Genomic DNA, 14,201 nt, shown 5'->3' with positions numbered 1-14,201 from the left:
AACAAAAAAAGAGAAAGGAGAGGGAATGGGTAGGAATATTGACAAAAGGAAGACAGGCACAGAAAGAGAGAGACAGGAGCAATATAGGTGTACAGTAGGTACTTTGACTGAACCTTAAAAAAACCCCAACCTCTGGGAGCCCTGGGTTGGGTGCTTCCCTTGAGGTCAACAGCTCCTTGCTAGCCTGTTTAGACATAGTATCCCACATCCATCAAGTAGATAGGAAAGACAAAAATGCTATAAATCAACCAAAACAAACAAACAGAAGTCTTTATGGGATAAAATTTGGGAAAAAAAAACAAATAATAGGGATAGAAACACTAGCAGAAATGAAGTTCTAATTGTTAAAAAAGGCAACAATGGAAAATTATATTTAAAGTAGTAAAATGAAGAAGGAAAAGAATGAAAAATAAAAAGAAAAGGAAAATCTATAGGAAAAATGTTGAAATTAAAAAAGCAAAACAAAACAAAAATCAAAAGAAAGCAGTATATATATCTTGCTGAATATTATCTGGGCAACAGGTGATCTTGTGGCATATGAGATGTTAATCACAATGTTGATCCAGCTGTACAAGATGGAGACTGGAGGGCTCTGCTGATTTCTCAAAGGCTGCAGGGTGGAGAGACTAAATCTCTCCTCAGCCCACTTAAAAGCAGTTTAAACTGCTAACCTGGCCAAGCAGAAGCTTTCCAAGGAAAGCACTTGTCATTGGGATCACTCCTGAAGTGACTGTCCATTTACCCAGTGTGTCAAAATCTGTCTCACTCTATGCCCCTAGGGCCAAGGCTGTAAGGTGTCTCAGTCCCCACTTTTAGGCTGATCAATCACTAGTTTACTCCCTCCCACCCTATCCTTGCTCTGTGACCCTGAGGGAAGAGCTTGCTGGGGAAGTTCTCCCACAATGGCTCCCCACACCCCACAGCCAAACACTATTAGCTCTGTCTGGCTCAGTGCCTCAGTCTGGGGCCTAGACAACACTTAAAGTCCTCTGCACTCTTGCACAAGTTCTCCCAAGGTAGTTCAACTTAGTGCCAAGTCCAAAAACACCCAAACAGCTCACAGGTAATGATTTTCCAGTTTGCAATCTCATTGCTGCTGTACTTACAGCTGCTGGAAGGATCAGACTGAACAAACACACGCAAACACTTGCCAGTTCGCCACTGCTTTTATCTTCCTCATGGGGTCCAGAAATCTCTTGCTGACTTCCTGTGTCCCAAAAGGGATGTTTCTTGGCAGAGCCTACCAGCCAGAGATGCCTGGAGTCTTCTCTCCCCAGACTCACTGTGCCCAGTTGCAAGTAACCTGTTACTCAGACACCATTTTGCTCCTACGCCCTAATTTTGGATATTTCTTTTCCTCTGATCGGTTTAGGCTTACATTGTTCTTCTTTTTCTATTTCCATAAGATGGTTTGTGAATGTGTTGATGTGCTCTTTCTGTTTTTTGGATGTAGGCATCTAGAGCAATGACTTTTCCTCTCAGGACTGCTTTTGCAATATCCCACAGGTTTTGGTAGCTTGTGTCTTCATCGTTATGCTCAAGGAAGTTAATGATTTTCTCTTTCATTTCTTCATGCACCCAACTGTCATTCAACAGAAGGTTGTTTAATTTCCATGCCTTTGTGTGGGGTTGAACGTTTTTGTTGGAGTTGAGTTTCACCTTTAGTACCTTGTGGTCTGAGAGATACAAGGTAAAATTTCAATTCTTTTTTTTCTTCTTCTTTGCAGTTTTTGGCTGGGGCTGGGTTTGGACCCACCACCTCTGGCATATGGGGCCGGTGTCCTACTCCTTTGAACCACAGGCGCTGCCCAATTCTTTTGATTCTGTTGAGGTTTGTTTTGTGTCCTAGGATATGATATATTTTGGAGAATGTTCCATGGGCTGATGAAAAGAATGTATATTCTTCATCTGTGGGGTGCAGTGTTCTATATATGTCTATCAAGCAGTTTTTCTAGGGTCATAATAAAGTTTCTTGTATCTTTGTTTAGTTTCTACTTAGAGCATCTGATCAATGCAGTGGAGTGTTAAAGTTCCCTGTTATTATCATGTTATGGGATATCATATTGCTCAGACTAATTAAGGTCTGTTTCAAGAATCTGAGAGCATTTAAGTCAGTTGAATAAATATTTAGAATTGAAATGGCTTCTTGTATTATTCATTTGACCAATATTAAGTATCCATATTTGTCTTTTTTGACTAGTTGCTTTAAATCCACTTGTATCTGCGAATAAGTTTGCATTCCCTATTTTTTTTTTTGACATCCAATTGCTTGAACAATTGTCTTCTCCCCCTCAACCCTGAGTTGTAATTTTTCCTGCATGGCTACGTGTACCTCCTGCAGACAGCAAATAGATGGCTTGCATTTTTTTTTTTTTTATCCAATCCACCACCCTATGTCTCCTCAGTGGGGAATTCAAGCCATTAACATTTGTTGAGACAATTTATAAGTATGATGGGGTTTTATTAATCCTGTTTTGTGAAAGACCATTGTTTAGTTTTAGCTTTTGCATCATTATGGAAGCTAAGTTTGTCCTTTAGTTTCGGGGTGTTTAGTTTGCTGGTGATCCATTTTGATGATCAGAGTGTAGAATAGGTATAAGTATTTCCTGGAGAACTATAATTGATGGTAGAATATCAGTGAAAGATTTGATTTCTCCATGAAACTGAAAGCTTAGCTTATTAGGATATAGAATTCTGTGCTGAAAATTGTTTTGTTTAAGTAGGTTAAAGATACACAACCATTGTCTTCTGGCTTGAAAAGTTTCATTAGAGAAGCCTTCTGTCATCCTGATGTATTTATCCCTGTAGGTCAATTGGTACTTACTCCTGGCAGCTTGCAGAATCTTCTCTTTTGTCTTGACTTTGGACAGGTTCATGACAATATATCTTGGAGAAGCTCTATTGGAGTCGAGATGACCTGGGATTCAATATCCCTCTGACAAGACTGTGTCAGAATCTTTGGTGATATTTGGAAATTTTTCATTTTTGATATACTATATTAGGGCTTCCATGGCTCCGGGGAATTCTTCTTCCCCTTCTGGGATACCCAAGTCCCATAAGTCCCATAGGTCTGTCAGTATACATTCTGCTTTCTCTCTCTCTCTCTCTTTTTTATTTTTTCCTATTTAACTATCTAAGTTAGCTCAAGAGCTTTATCCTCTACCTCTGAGATTCTTCTTCTGAATGGTCTTTTGTAATATTTATAGTTTCTGCTGCATCTTAAGCTCCCTGGTTGACTGCTTCAATTTCATCAGCTCCTGACTATATTCTTAAAATAGTTCATCTCTTATTTGATTCTTTTTTTTTTTGGATTTCCTTTTGTTTTTACCACTTTCTCAGAAATTTCCTTCATTTTTTTCATCATCTGTATTTCAAATTCCCCTCTGTCATTTCTAACATTTCTTTATATGTATAATCTCCTGCAGTAGCTACCTCATATTTCCTTTGGGAGGAGGGTTGGCCTGGTGTGGTTTTTCATTGTTGCCAGGATTTTTCTGCTGTTTCTTCCTCATGAGTGTTTTCTTTTTTGTCTGTTTCCTTGTGCTACTTTTTCTTTCTCTACCTCTTTCTCTTTAAATTACCATGTCTATCACCTAAGGAGTTGAAGTGTCCTTTTGGCAAAGAACTAAAAGGATGAGAAGAGTCAAGAGCAAGAAGGGATAAAAGACAAAAAGAAAGAGAGAGAAAACAAAAAGATAAAGAAATGGGTTGAGTAAAAGGGAAGATTGACAAAAAGAAGAGAGGCACAAAAAGAGAGATAGGTAGGAGTGATAGTGATATACAGTAGGGTACTTTGACCCTCACTTGAAATTCCAATCTCTGGAAGGGCTGGGTTTACAGGGTCCCTTGGCATCTGCATATTTTTGCCAGCCTGAGCAGACACGGGGCTCCACTTCTGCCAGATAGAGAATAAAAACAAAAATACTATAAATCAAACCAAACCAACCAAACAAAAAAATCTTAGGAGATTAAAATTGGGGAAAAAATATCAGGGGCAGACAAAGTACCAAAAATGAAGTTCTTATTATTAAATCAACAATGAAAAAATATATTCACATGAACAACATGAAGAAAAAAAAAGACAATTCTTGGGAGAATAACATGAAAACAAACAAATAAAAAAAAAAAGATAGAAGATAGAATTCTGTTTTACAGCCATTTAGTCATGGGCTTTTTTTGTTGTTGTTGTTATTGTTGTTGAAAGCATTTTATTGTTTGTGCAATCCCAGTGCTTGATATTGGTCAATTCAAGAGATCTATTTCTTCCTGGTTAAGTCTAGGGAGATGGTTTGATTCTAGATATTGGTCCATCTCCTCCACATTACCAATTTTCTGGGCACAGAGTTTTGAGTAGTAGTCAGAAATAATCTCTCGTTTCTCTGTGGAATCAGTTGTTATTTTCCCCTTTTTCTTTCTGACTGAGGTTACTAAGGATTTTACCTTTCTATTTCTGGTTTTTCTGGCTAATGTTTATCAATTTTATTTATCTTTTCAAGAACCCAACATTTTGTTTCATTAATTTTCTGAATGATTTTTTTTTGTTTTAATTTATTTATGATTTAATTTTGATCATTTCTTCTGCTTGGTTTGGGATTGGATTGCTCTTCCTTTTACTTTACTGTAAAATGATTCATTATTTCCTTTCTGATGTATTTCCTTTCTGTTTTTCAGATGTAGGAGTCTAATGTAATAAATTTCCCTCTTAGGACTGCTTTTTTAGTGCCCCAAAGGTTTTGGTATCTTGTGTCTTCATTGTCGTTATGCTCAAGAAAGTTAATGATTTCCTTTTTGGTCTCATCCTTGCCTCAATTGTCATTTAGCATAAGGTTGTTTAGTTTCATGGCTTTGTGTGAGGATGAAAAGTTTTGTTGAAGTTGAGTTCAACCTTTATTGCCTTCTGGTCAGAGAACATACAAGGTACAATTTCAATTATTTTCATTTTATTCAGATTTCATCTTTGTCCTATAATATGATCTATTTTGGAGAATGTTCCATGGACCAATTTTGTGTTTTGTACATGTCTACTAAGCACAGTTGTTTTAGGGTCAAGTTTAAGTCCCTTTTATCATTGTTTAGTTTCTGTTTAGGGGATTTTTTCAGCTCTATAAGATGAATGTCAGGAATCCAGGAGCACTTAAGTTGCATGCATAAATATTCAGAACTCAAGTGTCTTCAAAAGTATCCATAATTTTCTTTTTTGATTTTACTCACTTTAAATCCACTTTTATCTGAAAATGTGATTGTGACCCCTCCTTTCTTCTGATTTCCATTTGCCTGAAATATTGTTTTCAATTATTTCACTCTGATTCTTACTTTGTCATTTGAGGCTAGATGTGTTACCTGGAGGCAGCATGTAGATGGCTTATGCTTTTTTTTTTTTTTTTTTTTTTTATCTGACAGCCTATGCTTCTTCAGTGGGGAATTCAAGCCCTTTACATTTATTGAGAAAATTGATACATGTGGTAGAGTTCTAATGATCTTATTTTGTGAAAGTCCATTGCTTAGTTATATGTTTTGTGACATTGTCCAAATTAGAGTTTGTCCTTTAGTTTCTAGGTGTTTAGTTTTTTAGGTGTCCATTGCAATAGTGTGTAGTATAGGTCTATGTATTTTCTGTGAAGCTGGTCATGTTGTGGTAAACTTCCTCAATGTTTGCATATCAGTGAAAGATTTGATTTCCCCATCATTTTTAAAGCTTACTTAGCAGTACACAGAAAATTGTTTTTCTTTTTTTTTTTTTTAAGTAGGTTAAAACTAGATGATTATTATCTTCTGGCTTGAAAAGTTTCATTTGAGAAGTCTTTAGTCACCCTGATGAATTTGCCCCTGTAGGTCAGTTGGAACTTACTCATTGCTACTTGAAGAATGTTCTGTTTCATCTCAACTTTGGACAGGTTCATCACAATGTGTCCTGGAGAAGCTTGGGGAATTCTTCTTCCCCTCCCGGGATATGTTTTTATTTGTATGTTTGAATGCCTCATAAAAATCCCATAATTCTCTCAGTGAACATTCTGCTTTCTCTTGCTCTCTCTCTCTCTCACTCCCCACCCCCCCATCTTTTTAACTGTCTGTGTTAGCTCAAAGGCTTTATCCTCTACCTCTGAGGTTGTTTCTTCTGCATGGTCTAATCTGTTTCTTTTTTAATTCTTTATTAAATCATAACTGTGTATATTAATGCATCCATGGGGTACAATGTGCTGATTTGATATACAATGTGAAATGCTTACATCTAACTGATTAACATAACCATCTCCTCACTTACTTATTTATTCTGGCAAGATGTTTGTACTCTATTCTTAATAGTTTTGAAATGTATCATTGCATTATGCACATTAGGTGAGATCCCCCCAAATACCCTCCCGCCTCTTGGCCTCCCCCCTTCCCTCACCTTACCTTCCTCTTCCCTCCTTCTTTCTGGACTATATTTATGTTTTAGCATTCCTATGAATGTGTAGGTGATTATATATGGATTGATTAGCAGTATTGAGTACCTTGGATACTTTTTTTTCCCCATTCTTGAGATACTTTACCAAGAACCTTCCCACTCCCCACCAATAGCTTCCTGAAAGTCTCTGCTCTTCTTTACTTCTATAAAGGGTAGCGTCTTGAAAATGTAATCATATATGGGTATGTATTTGTTTGCTTACCCTTTTTAACTTTTAGTCAATGTCAGATATCATGAATTATGTTAAGGAATTGAGTACAATGTGCAACTACAACACTTGGATCGTATTGATCCAGAGATAGCATCCATAGTTAGTTTCTAACTTATGAATATTCATTAAAGTGAACACAGCACATATACATTATCTGCTGCTTTTATTATAATTAATATTGGGTATGTTCTGGTGAATTCATACTCATTGTACAGAAAAAAATACCTTTTTTAACCAGCTTTTACAAAGACAGAATGGATTACACAGCTCAAAGATTGGAATTTACTTATAATAGATAACTTCAAAATTATAAGTCCATTCCAGAAGAGGAATAAGTCATCCACTTGAAATTGTTCAACATTAATCTAAACATTAAAAACCTCAAGGTTAGGATCCCATAGATCAGAGCCTACTTTTTAAATAAACTCTCACTCTCAGAAACTAGAAGCAAGATAGTTTGTGACACATGTGCTTCCCAAAAACTAGAATAGATTTTTACTGAATAGTGGTATATATGATGGCATATGTTTTTTAAAGGTCCAAATGTAATTAAAAAGGAAAGAAAAAATTATCTTCTTTAAAAGCATTTTAAAAAAAACATGATTTTACTCATGTTTTTATGAGTAAAACTAGTTTAGAAACCAGTTTTTAGGCTGCTTATCTTGGTTGTTTATTTTCTTCATGTGAAATGTTTCTTTTTGAATGGAAATTTGTATTTTTATTGCTTATGAGATTAAGCCAGACTCTTATTGATTCATGTAGAAGCAGAAAGTATGGTTTTGAGGGTGAATAAACTTGCAAATTAAAGTGTTGCCCTTTCTTTTTTTTTTTTTTTTTAGAGACAGAGTTTCACTTTATCACCCTCCATAGAGTGCCATGGCATCACAGCTCACAGCAACCTCCAACTCCTGGGTTTAGGCGATTGTCTTGCCTCAGCCTCCCAAGTAGCTGGGACTACAGGTGCCTGCCACAATGCCCAGCTATTTTTTTTTTTTGTTGTTGTTGTTGTTGCAATTTGGCAGGGGCTGGGTTTGAACCCACCACCCTCAGTATATGGGGCCAGCACCCTACTCACTGAGCCACAGGCACTGCCCAAGTGTTGCCCTTTCAATTATGTAGGAGTTATATATTTTAGGAGATTATTTTTCCTGTAATTCCTTTACCCTGAGAACAGCTTCTGGATTCCTATTTCCATTGCTTATATTTGCATGCTTACAGTTATTAAAATTTTACTCTTCCTTGTATCAGAATTCATTATCCAGGACTACCAACTAAATTCAGACTTTTTCCTTGAATAAATGTATCAGTTAATTTTTTAATTAACTGATAAATAACAATGTTTTGTATGGGAAATTATCTAGTTTGTTGTTTAAAATGAACACATTGAAAAATTGTCAGAAATGCGATAAAATAAAGCAGATATGAAGAGAGATGTTACTATGAAAGAAAGTACTTTGCAAGTACTCCAGTTCTTTTCCTAGTCCAGTCTTAAAATTCCAGTTGTTATTGGGAATTTTTGAAAAATCAGTTTCCCTATCATATGTAACTGTGGTAGATTACTGCTTAATCCTCCGTGTTTGATTGTACTTTACCAACATGTTTATATCAAAATTGTTTAACTCAGGAAGTTTGATGAAAATACTAGCTATATCTTTCTTCTGAAGACAGACTTTAGAATTTAGAACTATTTTATTCTCTTAAAATTTAATTTTTTCTTCTTCTTCAAGAAAGACACATCCTAGGGAGGGACTATGACTTTTCCTAGATTCTAGAATCCAGCCAGCACAAAGGTACATTGTTAGTAAACTTGCAAATGACATTCACTGTTGTTTTAAGCTGCTAAAACTGTTGAAGTTGTTTGTACCAGAGAATAACTTCATGAAAAACTAATACAATAAATCTATTGTTACTTGTTAGTAAATATTAACTAAGTTATTTATGTCATGAAATTATTAAAATTGTAATTATAGACAATTAAATTTTAAAAATTGTTGAAATCTACAAGTCATGGCTAATACCATACATAAATCTGTCAGTTGGTCGTGTTTTTATTTCAGAATATTGCAGGGATGCACATATTTTGTTTATAGAATTTGCTTTTTCACTTTTTACGCCAATATTTTAAGTGTGCCCTTTACCAAAAATGTGTGCAATGTACCAGTTAGGTATGAATTTATCCAACCCCTCTTTAATTCATTAAAGCATCCATACTATTTTCTGATTATATAGGTTATTATTTTTTGTTATGTTAAAAAATGCTACATATGTTATCAGGAAGCAGAAGGATGATTCTAAGATTTTAGAGGCTGTAAATTGTAAAATGAAGGTAAATTTTATTTACTTTTATTGTTCTAGTAGTTATTTTTAATAATGATATAATTTTACTAAAGTTTTATTATTTTTATTGAACTAGGTCATTTTTACACCCACATTTCCTTGTGTATTTATACAATAAATCAGGTATATTGTATCCAGATTCTTCATTTAAAAAGGTAAGTTTGGTTTCTGCCAAATTTTACAGTTTTATGTAGTTAAGATGTCACTGTTGGAGAGTAAATGAATGCCTTATGACCCACAGAATTATTGACCAAAGATATAACAAACCCAAATATAAGGTGGCAATTACTATGAAAGCATATTGAATAAAAAAACTACTTTTAAAATCTGAACTCAGATATAAATGATCCAAAGAAGACATTTGAACTATTTCTGCAAGTATTGGTAAAAATGTGAGGGGGGGATAAAAAAGAACTGAAGGAACTATTGAGAAGTTTTAATTGATATATACTAGAATTTAAGCAGTAAAGGAAATAAAGGAAATTACTTTAGAGAAAGACCTCAGAGAACTGATGAGATTGATGATGTGGAAGTGGATTATGTAAAGAATCTGAATAGAGTCACAAGCAAATTTCCAATCAGAATTTGAAATGTATTCAAAAGGAAGGCAATTAGGAGTCACAAAATTTTTAAATATGATAAAGTTAAGATATTCCCACTTAATTTTGTTCTCTGATTGGAAATAATGTCTGGTGAGAATAATGTGTATTCTGTTTTATAATGTCTGGACCATAGTGCAGAGAGATAGCAGAACTCTTAAGAGTTTGCAGTGTAGAGCTGAAGCAGCTATGACTTATCTAACATAGTAGCAGAGATGAAAGGGGTTGTCTCTTTCACATCTATTTTCTCTGTGTTTGTCTTTCTGTGCTTGACTATAAATTAGGGTACACATGTGCTGGGTAAGACTTCACTGAAGATTTTTGAGTAAAATGAAGACATTAAAGGTCAATGAGTGTTTAGAAATGTTGAATTTTCAGCCAATGCATAGGCAATTGCTCGTGGTATTCAGGTTAGACCAGATAGGCAAATCCTTGGAAGAAAGGTCAAGCTCTGGAGAAAGGGCTGTTCTTAAATCTCTCCTCTTTTGTCCCAAAGCCAGCATTGAAAGAATTAAGGACATTGCTTTCCACTACAATACTATAAAGAAAAAAATAGAAGAGGATGCAAATAATGCAGATAAGGATAGATATTAATGATATAGACAAAAGTAAAAACATGACAGAAATTAATAGTAAAAATTTTGCTCTTTAAAAGGATTAATAAAATACACAACCCTTCATAACTCTTATCCAGAACAAAAGGAGAAAATGCTATCAATATTAGAAATGGAAGACAATATTATTAGTCATACCATAAATACAATGATATTTTAGAATATTATGAAAGATTTATGCCAAATAATTTCATAAATTAGATGAAATGGACTATTTCTTTGGAAAGATGATTTATCAAAATCAGGGAAGCAAAAATAAACAATTTCAGTCACTTGATGCCTATTTAAAAATTGAATTCCTAAACAGCTAATTTCCCATGAATGAATACAGGGGTCCTCAAACTATGGCCCACGGGCCACATGAGGCAGTGTGATTGTCTTTGTTCCCGTTTTTTTTTTTACTTCAAAATAAGATATGTGCAGTGTGCATAGAAATTTGTTCATATATATATATATATATATATTTTTTTTTTTAAACTATAGTCCGGTCCTCTAACGGTCTGAGGGACAGTGAACTGGCCCTCTATTTAAAAAGTTTGAGTACATCAATGATGGGAGTGCCCCACCTGTTAACAAACATCTTGAATATTGTGGTCTTTGGCTATTAAATATAATTTTTTATGATCATTCACATACAATTTTTTTATGTGAATATAAATTTTTATTTCTCTTAAATGCATGCCCAGGGACATGATTGTCAAGTTGTATGGGAAATGTATGCTTTTTTTCTGGCCAGGGCTGGGTTTGAACCTGCCACCTCCAGCATATGGGGCCAGCACCCTACTTCTTTGAGCAACAGGTGCCACCCTATATGCTTATTTTTAAAATAAAATATCAAATCATTTTTCAGAGTGTACCGTTTTGTATTTCCATCAGCAGTGTATGAGAGGTATAGAGTTTCCACACTCTTGTCACCACTTGGTATTATCACTATATAAAAGCAATATCTTAGTCTATCTCATGTGGTTTTGATTTGTTGCTTCCTAGTCACCAATAAGACTGATTTTTGTGTGTGTGTGTGCTTATGTGTCACCTGTGGTGATATGTCTCTTAATGGATTGTGCTCCTTTTCTAATTGGATTGTTTCTACTAAAACTTTTGAGTTTTCTGTATTGTCAACATGTCCTTTGAAAAACTTTCTATGCTTTTTATATTGTCTCTCAATAAGCAGAAATTTTTAATTTTGATAAGAGCTAATTTATCAGTTTTTTTTTCTTTTCGTGAATGGTTGTTTTGGTGTCAAATCTACGAACTCCATGTAGCACTAGTTCCTAAAGATTTTCTATTTTTTTCTAAAAGTTAAATGCTTTACATTTAATTCTGTATCTATTTTGATAATTTTGCATAAGAAACTATCTTGTTTCAAGGTTTCTTCTTTCACTGGGTGGGTAATAATTCTAGTAACACATGCATGCATGCACATGTGTGTGCATGCACACACACACACACAGGTTGACCAAAAAAATGTATACACATTTTGGCTAGCCACAGTGGCATACACCTGTAATCCTAGCACTCTGGCAGGCCAGTGTGGAAGGATCGCTTTAGCTCTGGAGTTCAAGACCTGCCTGAGCAAGAGTGATACCCAGTCTCTACTAAAAACAGAAAAAACTAGCCAGATGCTTTGTCCCATACCTGTAGTCTCAGCTATTCCAGAGGCTAAGGCAAGAGGATTGCTCAAGCCCAAGTGTTTGAGGTTGCTGTGAGCTATGATGCCAGAGCACTTTACCCAGGGTGATACAGTGAGACTCTGTCTAAAAAAAAAAAAAAAAATGTATACACATTTTAAGAGTTGTTATCTATGTGTGAATTTTTAAAGTTGACTTATGGTAACAGTATGATTACTACAGTCACTTAAAGGCTGCCATAAGCAAATGAATGCTAGCATCACCACACCACAGGAAGAACAATTGAAGAAAATAGCAGAAGTATGGTTGTCATTTGAGGAGTGCAAGACCGTTTTGAAGTGGGATTTAAAATTTTACAAGGTTGTTGAAGTACAATGACAATGGAGGCATGAGTATGGGGGACTTAAAGGATGTGGTGTACCATAGAAAATTGGCCACACTGTGGTACTTCAGAAGAAATTGAAACACTATGCATAGTGATACAAGTGGACACTGGTCAATGTTGTCCAAGCAGTAGTTCATTGTAATTAGAAATGTATGGGTTTTGATGGTAAACACATCTGTTATGATTGCAGAAGTCAAACGTGATTTCTATTAGTCTTTTCTTATCTGTCTATATCGATTATTAAAAAAAATAATACAATTTCTTGCTTTCTTAAGATGTGTATACTTTTTTGCACCCTTTGTATATGTATGTAAATATATATATACACATTGTTTTATGACTAAAAATATTGTATACATTATGGTTCGAATTGCTTTTGTATTTTTGTCAAAAATAAATGAATTGGGGCATTTAGGTGGATATATTTCTGGGCTTCAGACTACAGCGATTCTTCTTATTCTTTTGTGTTAAGCTTTTAAAACTATTCTACCCTAGATATTTTTATTTTCTATGTAAGTTTTAGACAAAGCTTTTCTATCTGTACAAAAAAATAATTTCCATGATTGTGAATGCAATTGTGTTAAACTTGTACATCACTGTGGGGAGAACTGATGTATTAACTGTATTGAGTCTTTTGATCTCAAAATCCAGTGAGTTTCGCAATTTACTTGGTCCTTTTTATGCATTACATTAGCATTTTTCAATTGCATATTTTAGATCCTGTATCTTTTTTAGTTTTATGCTAAATGTTTTATTTTCTTTATTACAAATGATACTGCGTTTTAATTTCAGTTTCCACACATATGTTACTATCTAGATAAACAATTTTCTTCTTCATGTTTTGTATTCTGCAATCTTGCTAAATTCACATATTGATTCTGTAAGTTTTTTTATAGATTACTTGAGGTTTTCTACAGAGATATTTCTTTTAAACGTATAGTTTTATTCCTTCCTATCCAATTCCTATGATTTCCATACCTTTGCCTTGCTTTATTGTGTTTGCTATAACTACCAATATTATGTTACATAATATGAGTGAGGAAAAATGTCCTTTCATTATTCCAATCTTAAAATATTCTTTCACCATGAAGAATAATGTTGATTATGGCTTTTCTTGTATGCTCTTGTTTCAATTTTAGAAATTTGTCCTCTATTCCTTCCTAGATTACTAAGGTGTTTTTCTCCATTAATTTATACTTAATTACATAGTCAGTATATCAAATACTCTTTCTGCCTCTGTTGATAAGATAATTTTTTCTTCTGAGCCTTTTAATATGGTAGAATTGAATTTATTTGATTTTTCAAATCTTGAAATAGTTTTACATAACTAGTATAATTATGTCTTGCTCCTGGGTGTCTAATACTTTTTTATATACAGTGAAAATTTGTTGGTAATTTCCTGAGTTAATTTTCACCAGAGTTCATGAGACATATTGGTCAGTTTGGTCTTTTTTTGTTTTGCTTTGCTTTTTTCTGTTCGTTGTTTGCTGATGTTGATTTATTTTTATAATAGGGTAATACTAGCCTCATAAGGTAAGTTCGGAAGTAATACCTCCTCTATTTTCTGGAAAATGAGTAAATTTGTAGCTTGTTTTGTAAAATTATTCTGTGAAGTCATTTGGGGGAATTTTGTGTGCGTGCGCACCATTAATTGTCCATTAAATTTATTTAACATTTATACACATATTCAGTTTATATTTCATTTGTTTTGCTTTGTTATTTTTAAAGAGTTTTTCTAATTTCAGCTCAGACATTTAATTTATGAGTTTAAATTTGTTCATTGCATTTCTGCCTTTCATTTTTATGAAAAGTAAATTTATTTCAGGTTAATATAAGTGTACAAACAACCAGGCCAAAATATTTGATTTTGTTAGATAGAATCCCACTTGTGGTTATATCATACACCAAAAAGTAGCACCAAACGCCCTCACACCCTGCCCATATAGTGAGAGCACCCCACCTCCCTCCCCTCTGCTCTTTTA

General features: G+C 34.3%; 1 protein-coding gene across 1 annotated transcript in view; it reads left to right on the top strand.

Annotated features, from left to right (window-relative positions):
- The window catches only part of LOC128576584 (A disintegrin and metallopeptidase domain 3-like), a 180,964-nt gene that overhangs the window by 28,995 nt on the left and 137,768 nt on the right, over positions 1-14,201 (top strand). The window contains exon 4 of the mRNA XM_053578828.1: positions 9,070-9,148. Coding sequence (XP_053434803.1) covers positions 9,070-9,148 — 79 coding nt within the window. The remainder of the gene's footprint in view (positions 1-9,069; positions 9,149-14,201) is intronic.

This window comes from Nycticebus coucang, chromosome 24, assembly GCF_027406575.1.
Source record: "Nycticebus coucang isolate mNycCou1 chromosome 24, mNycCou1.pri, whole genome shotgun sequence".
NCBI classification, from domain to species: Eukaryota; Metazoa; Chordata; class Mammalia; order Primates; family Lorisidae; genus Nycticebus; species Nycticebus coucang.
This window is presented reverse-complemented; position numbering and strand designations above follow the sequence as displayed.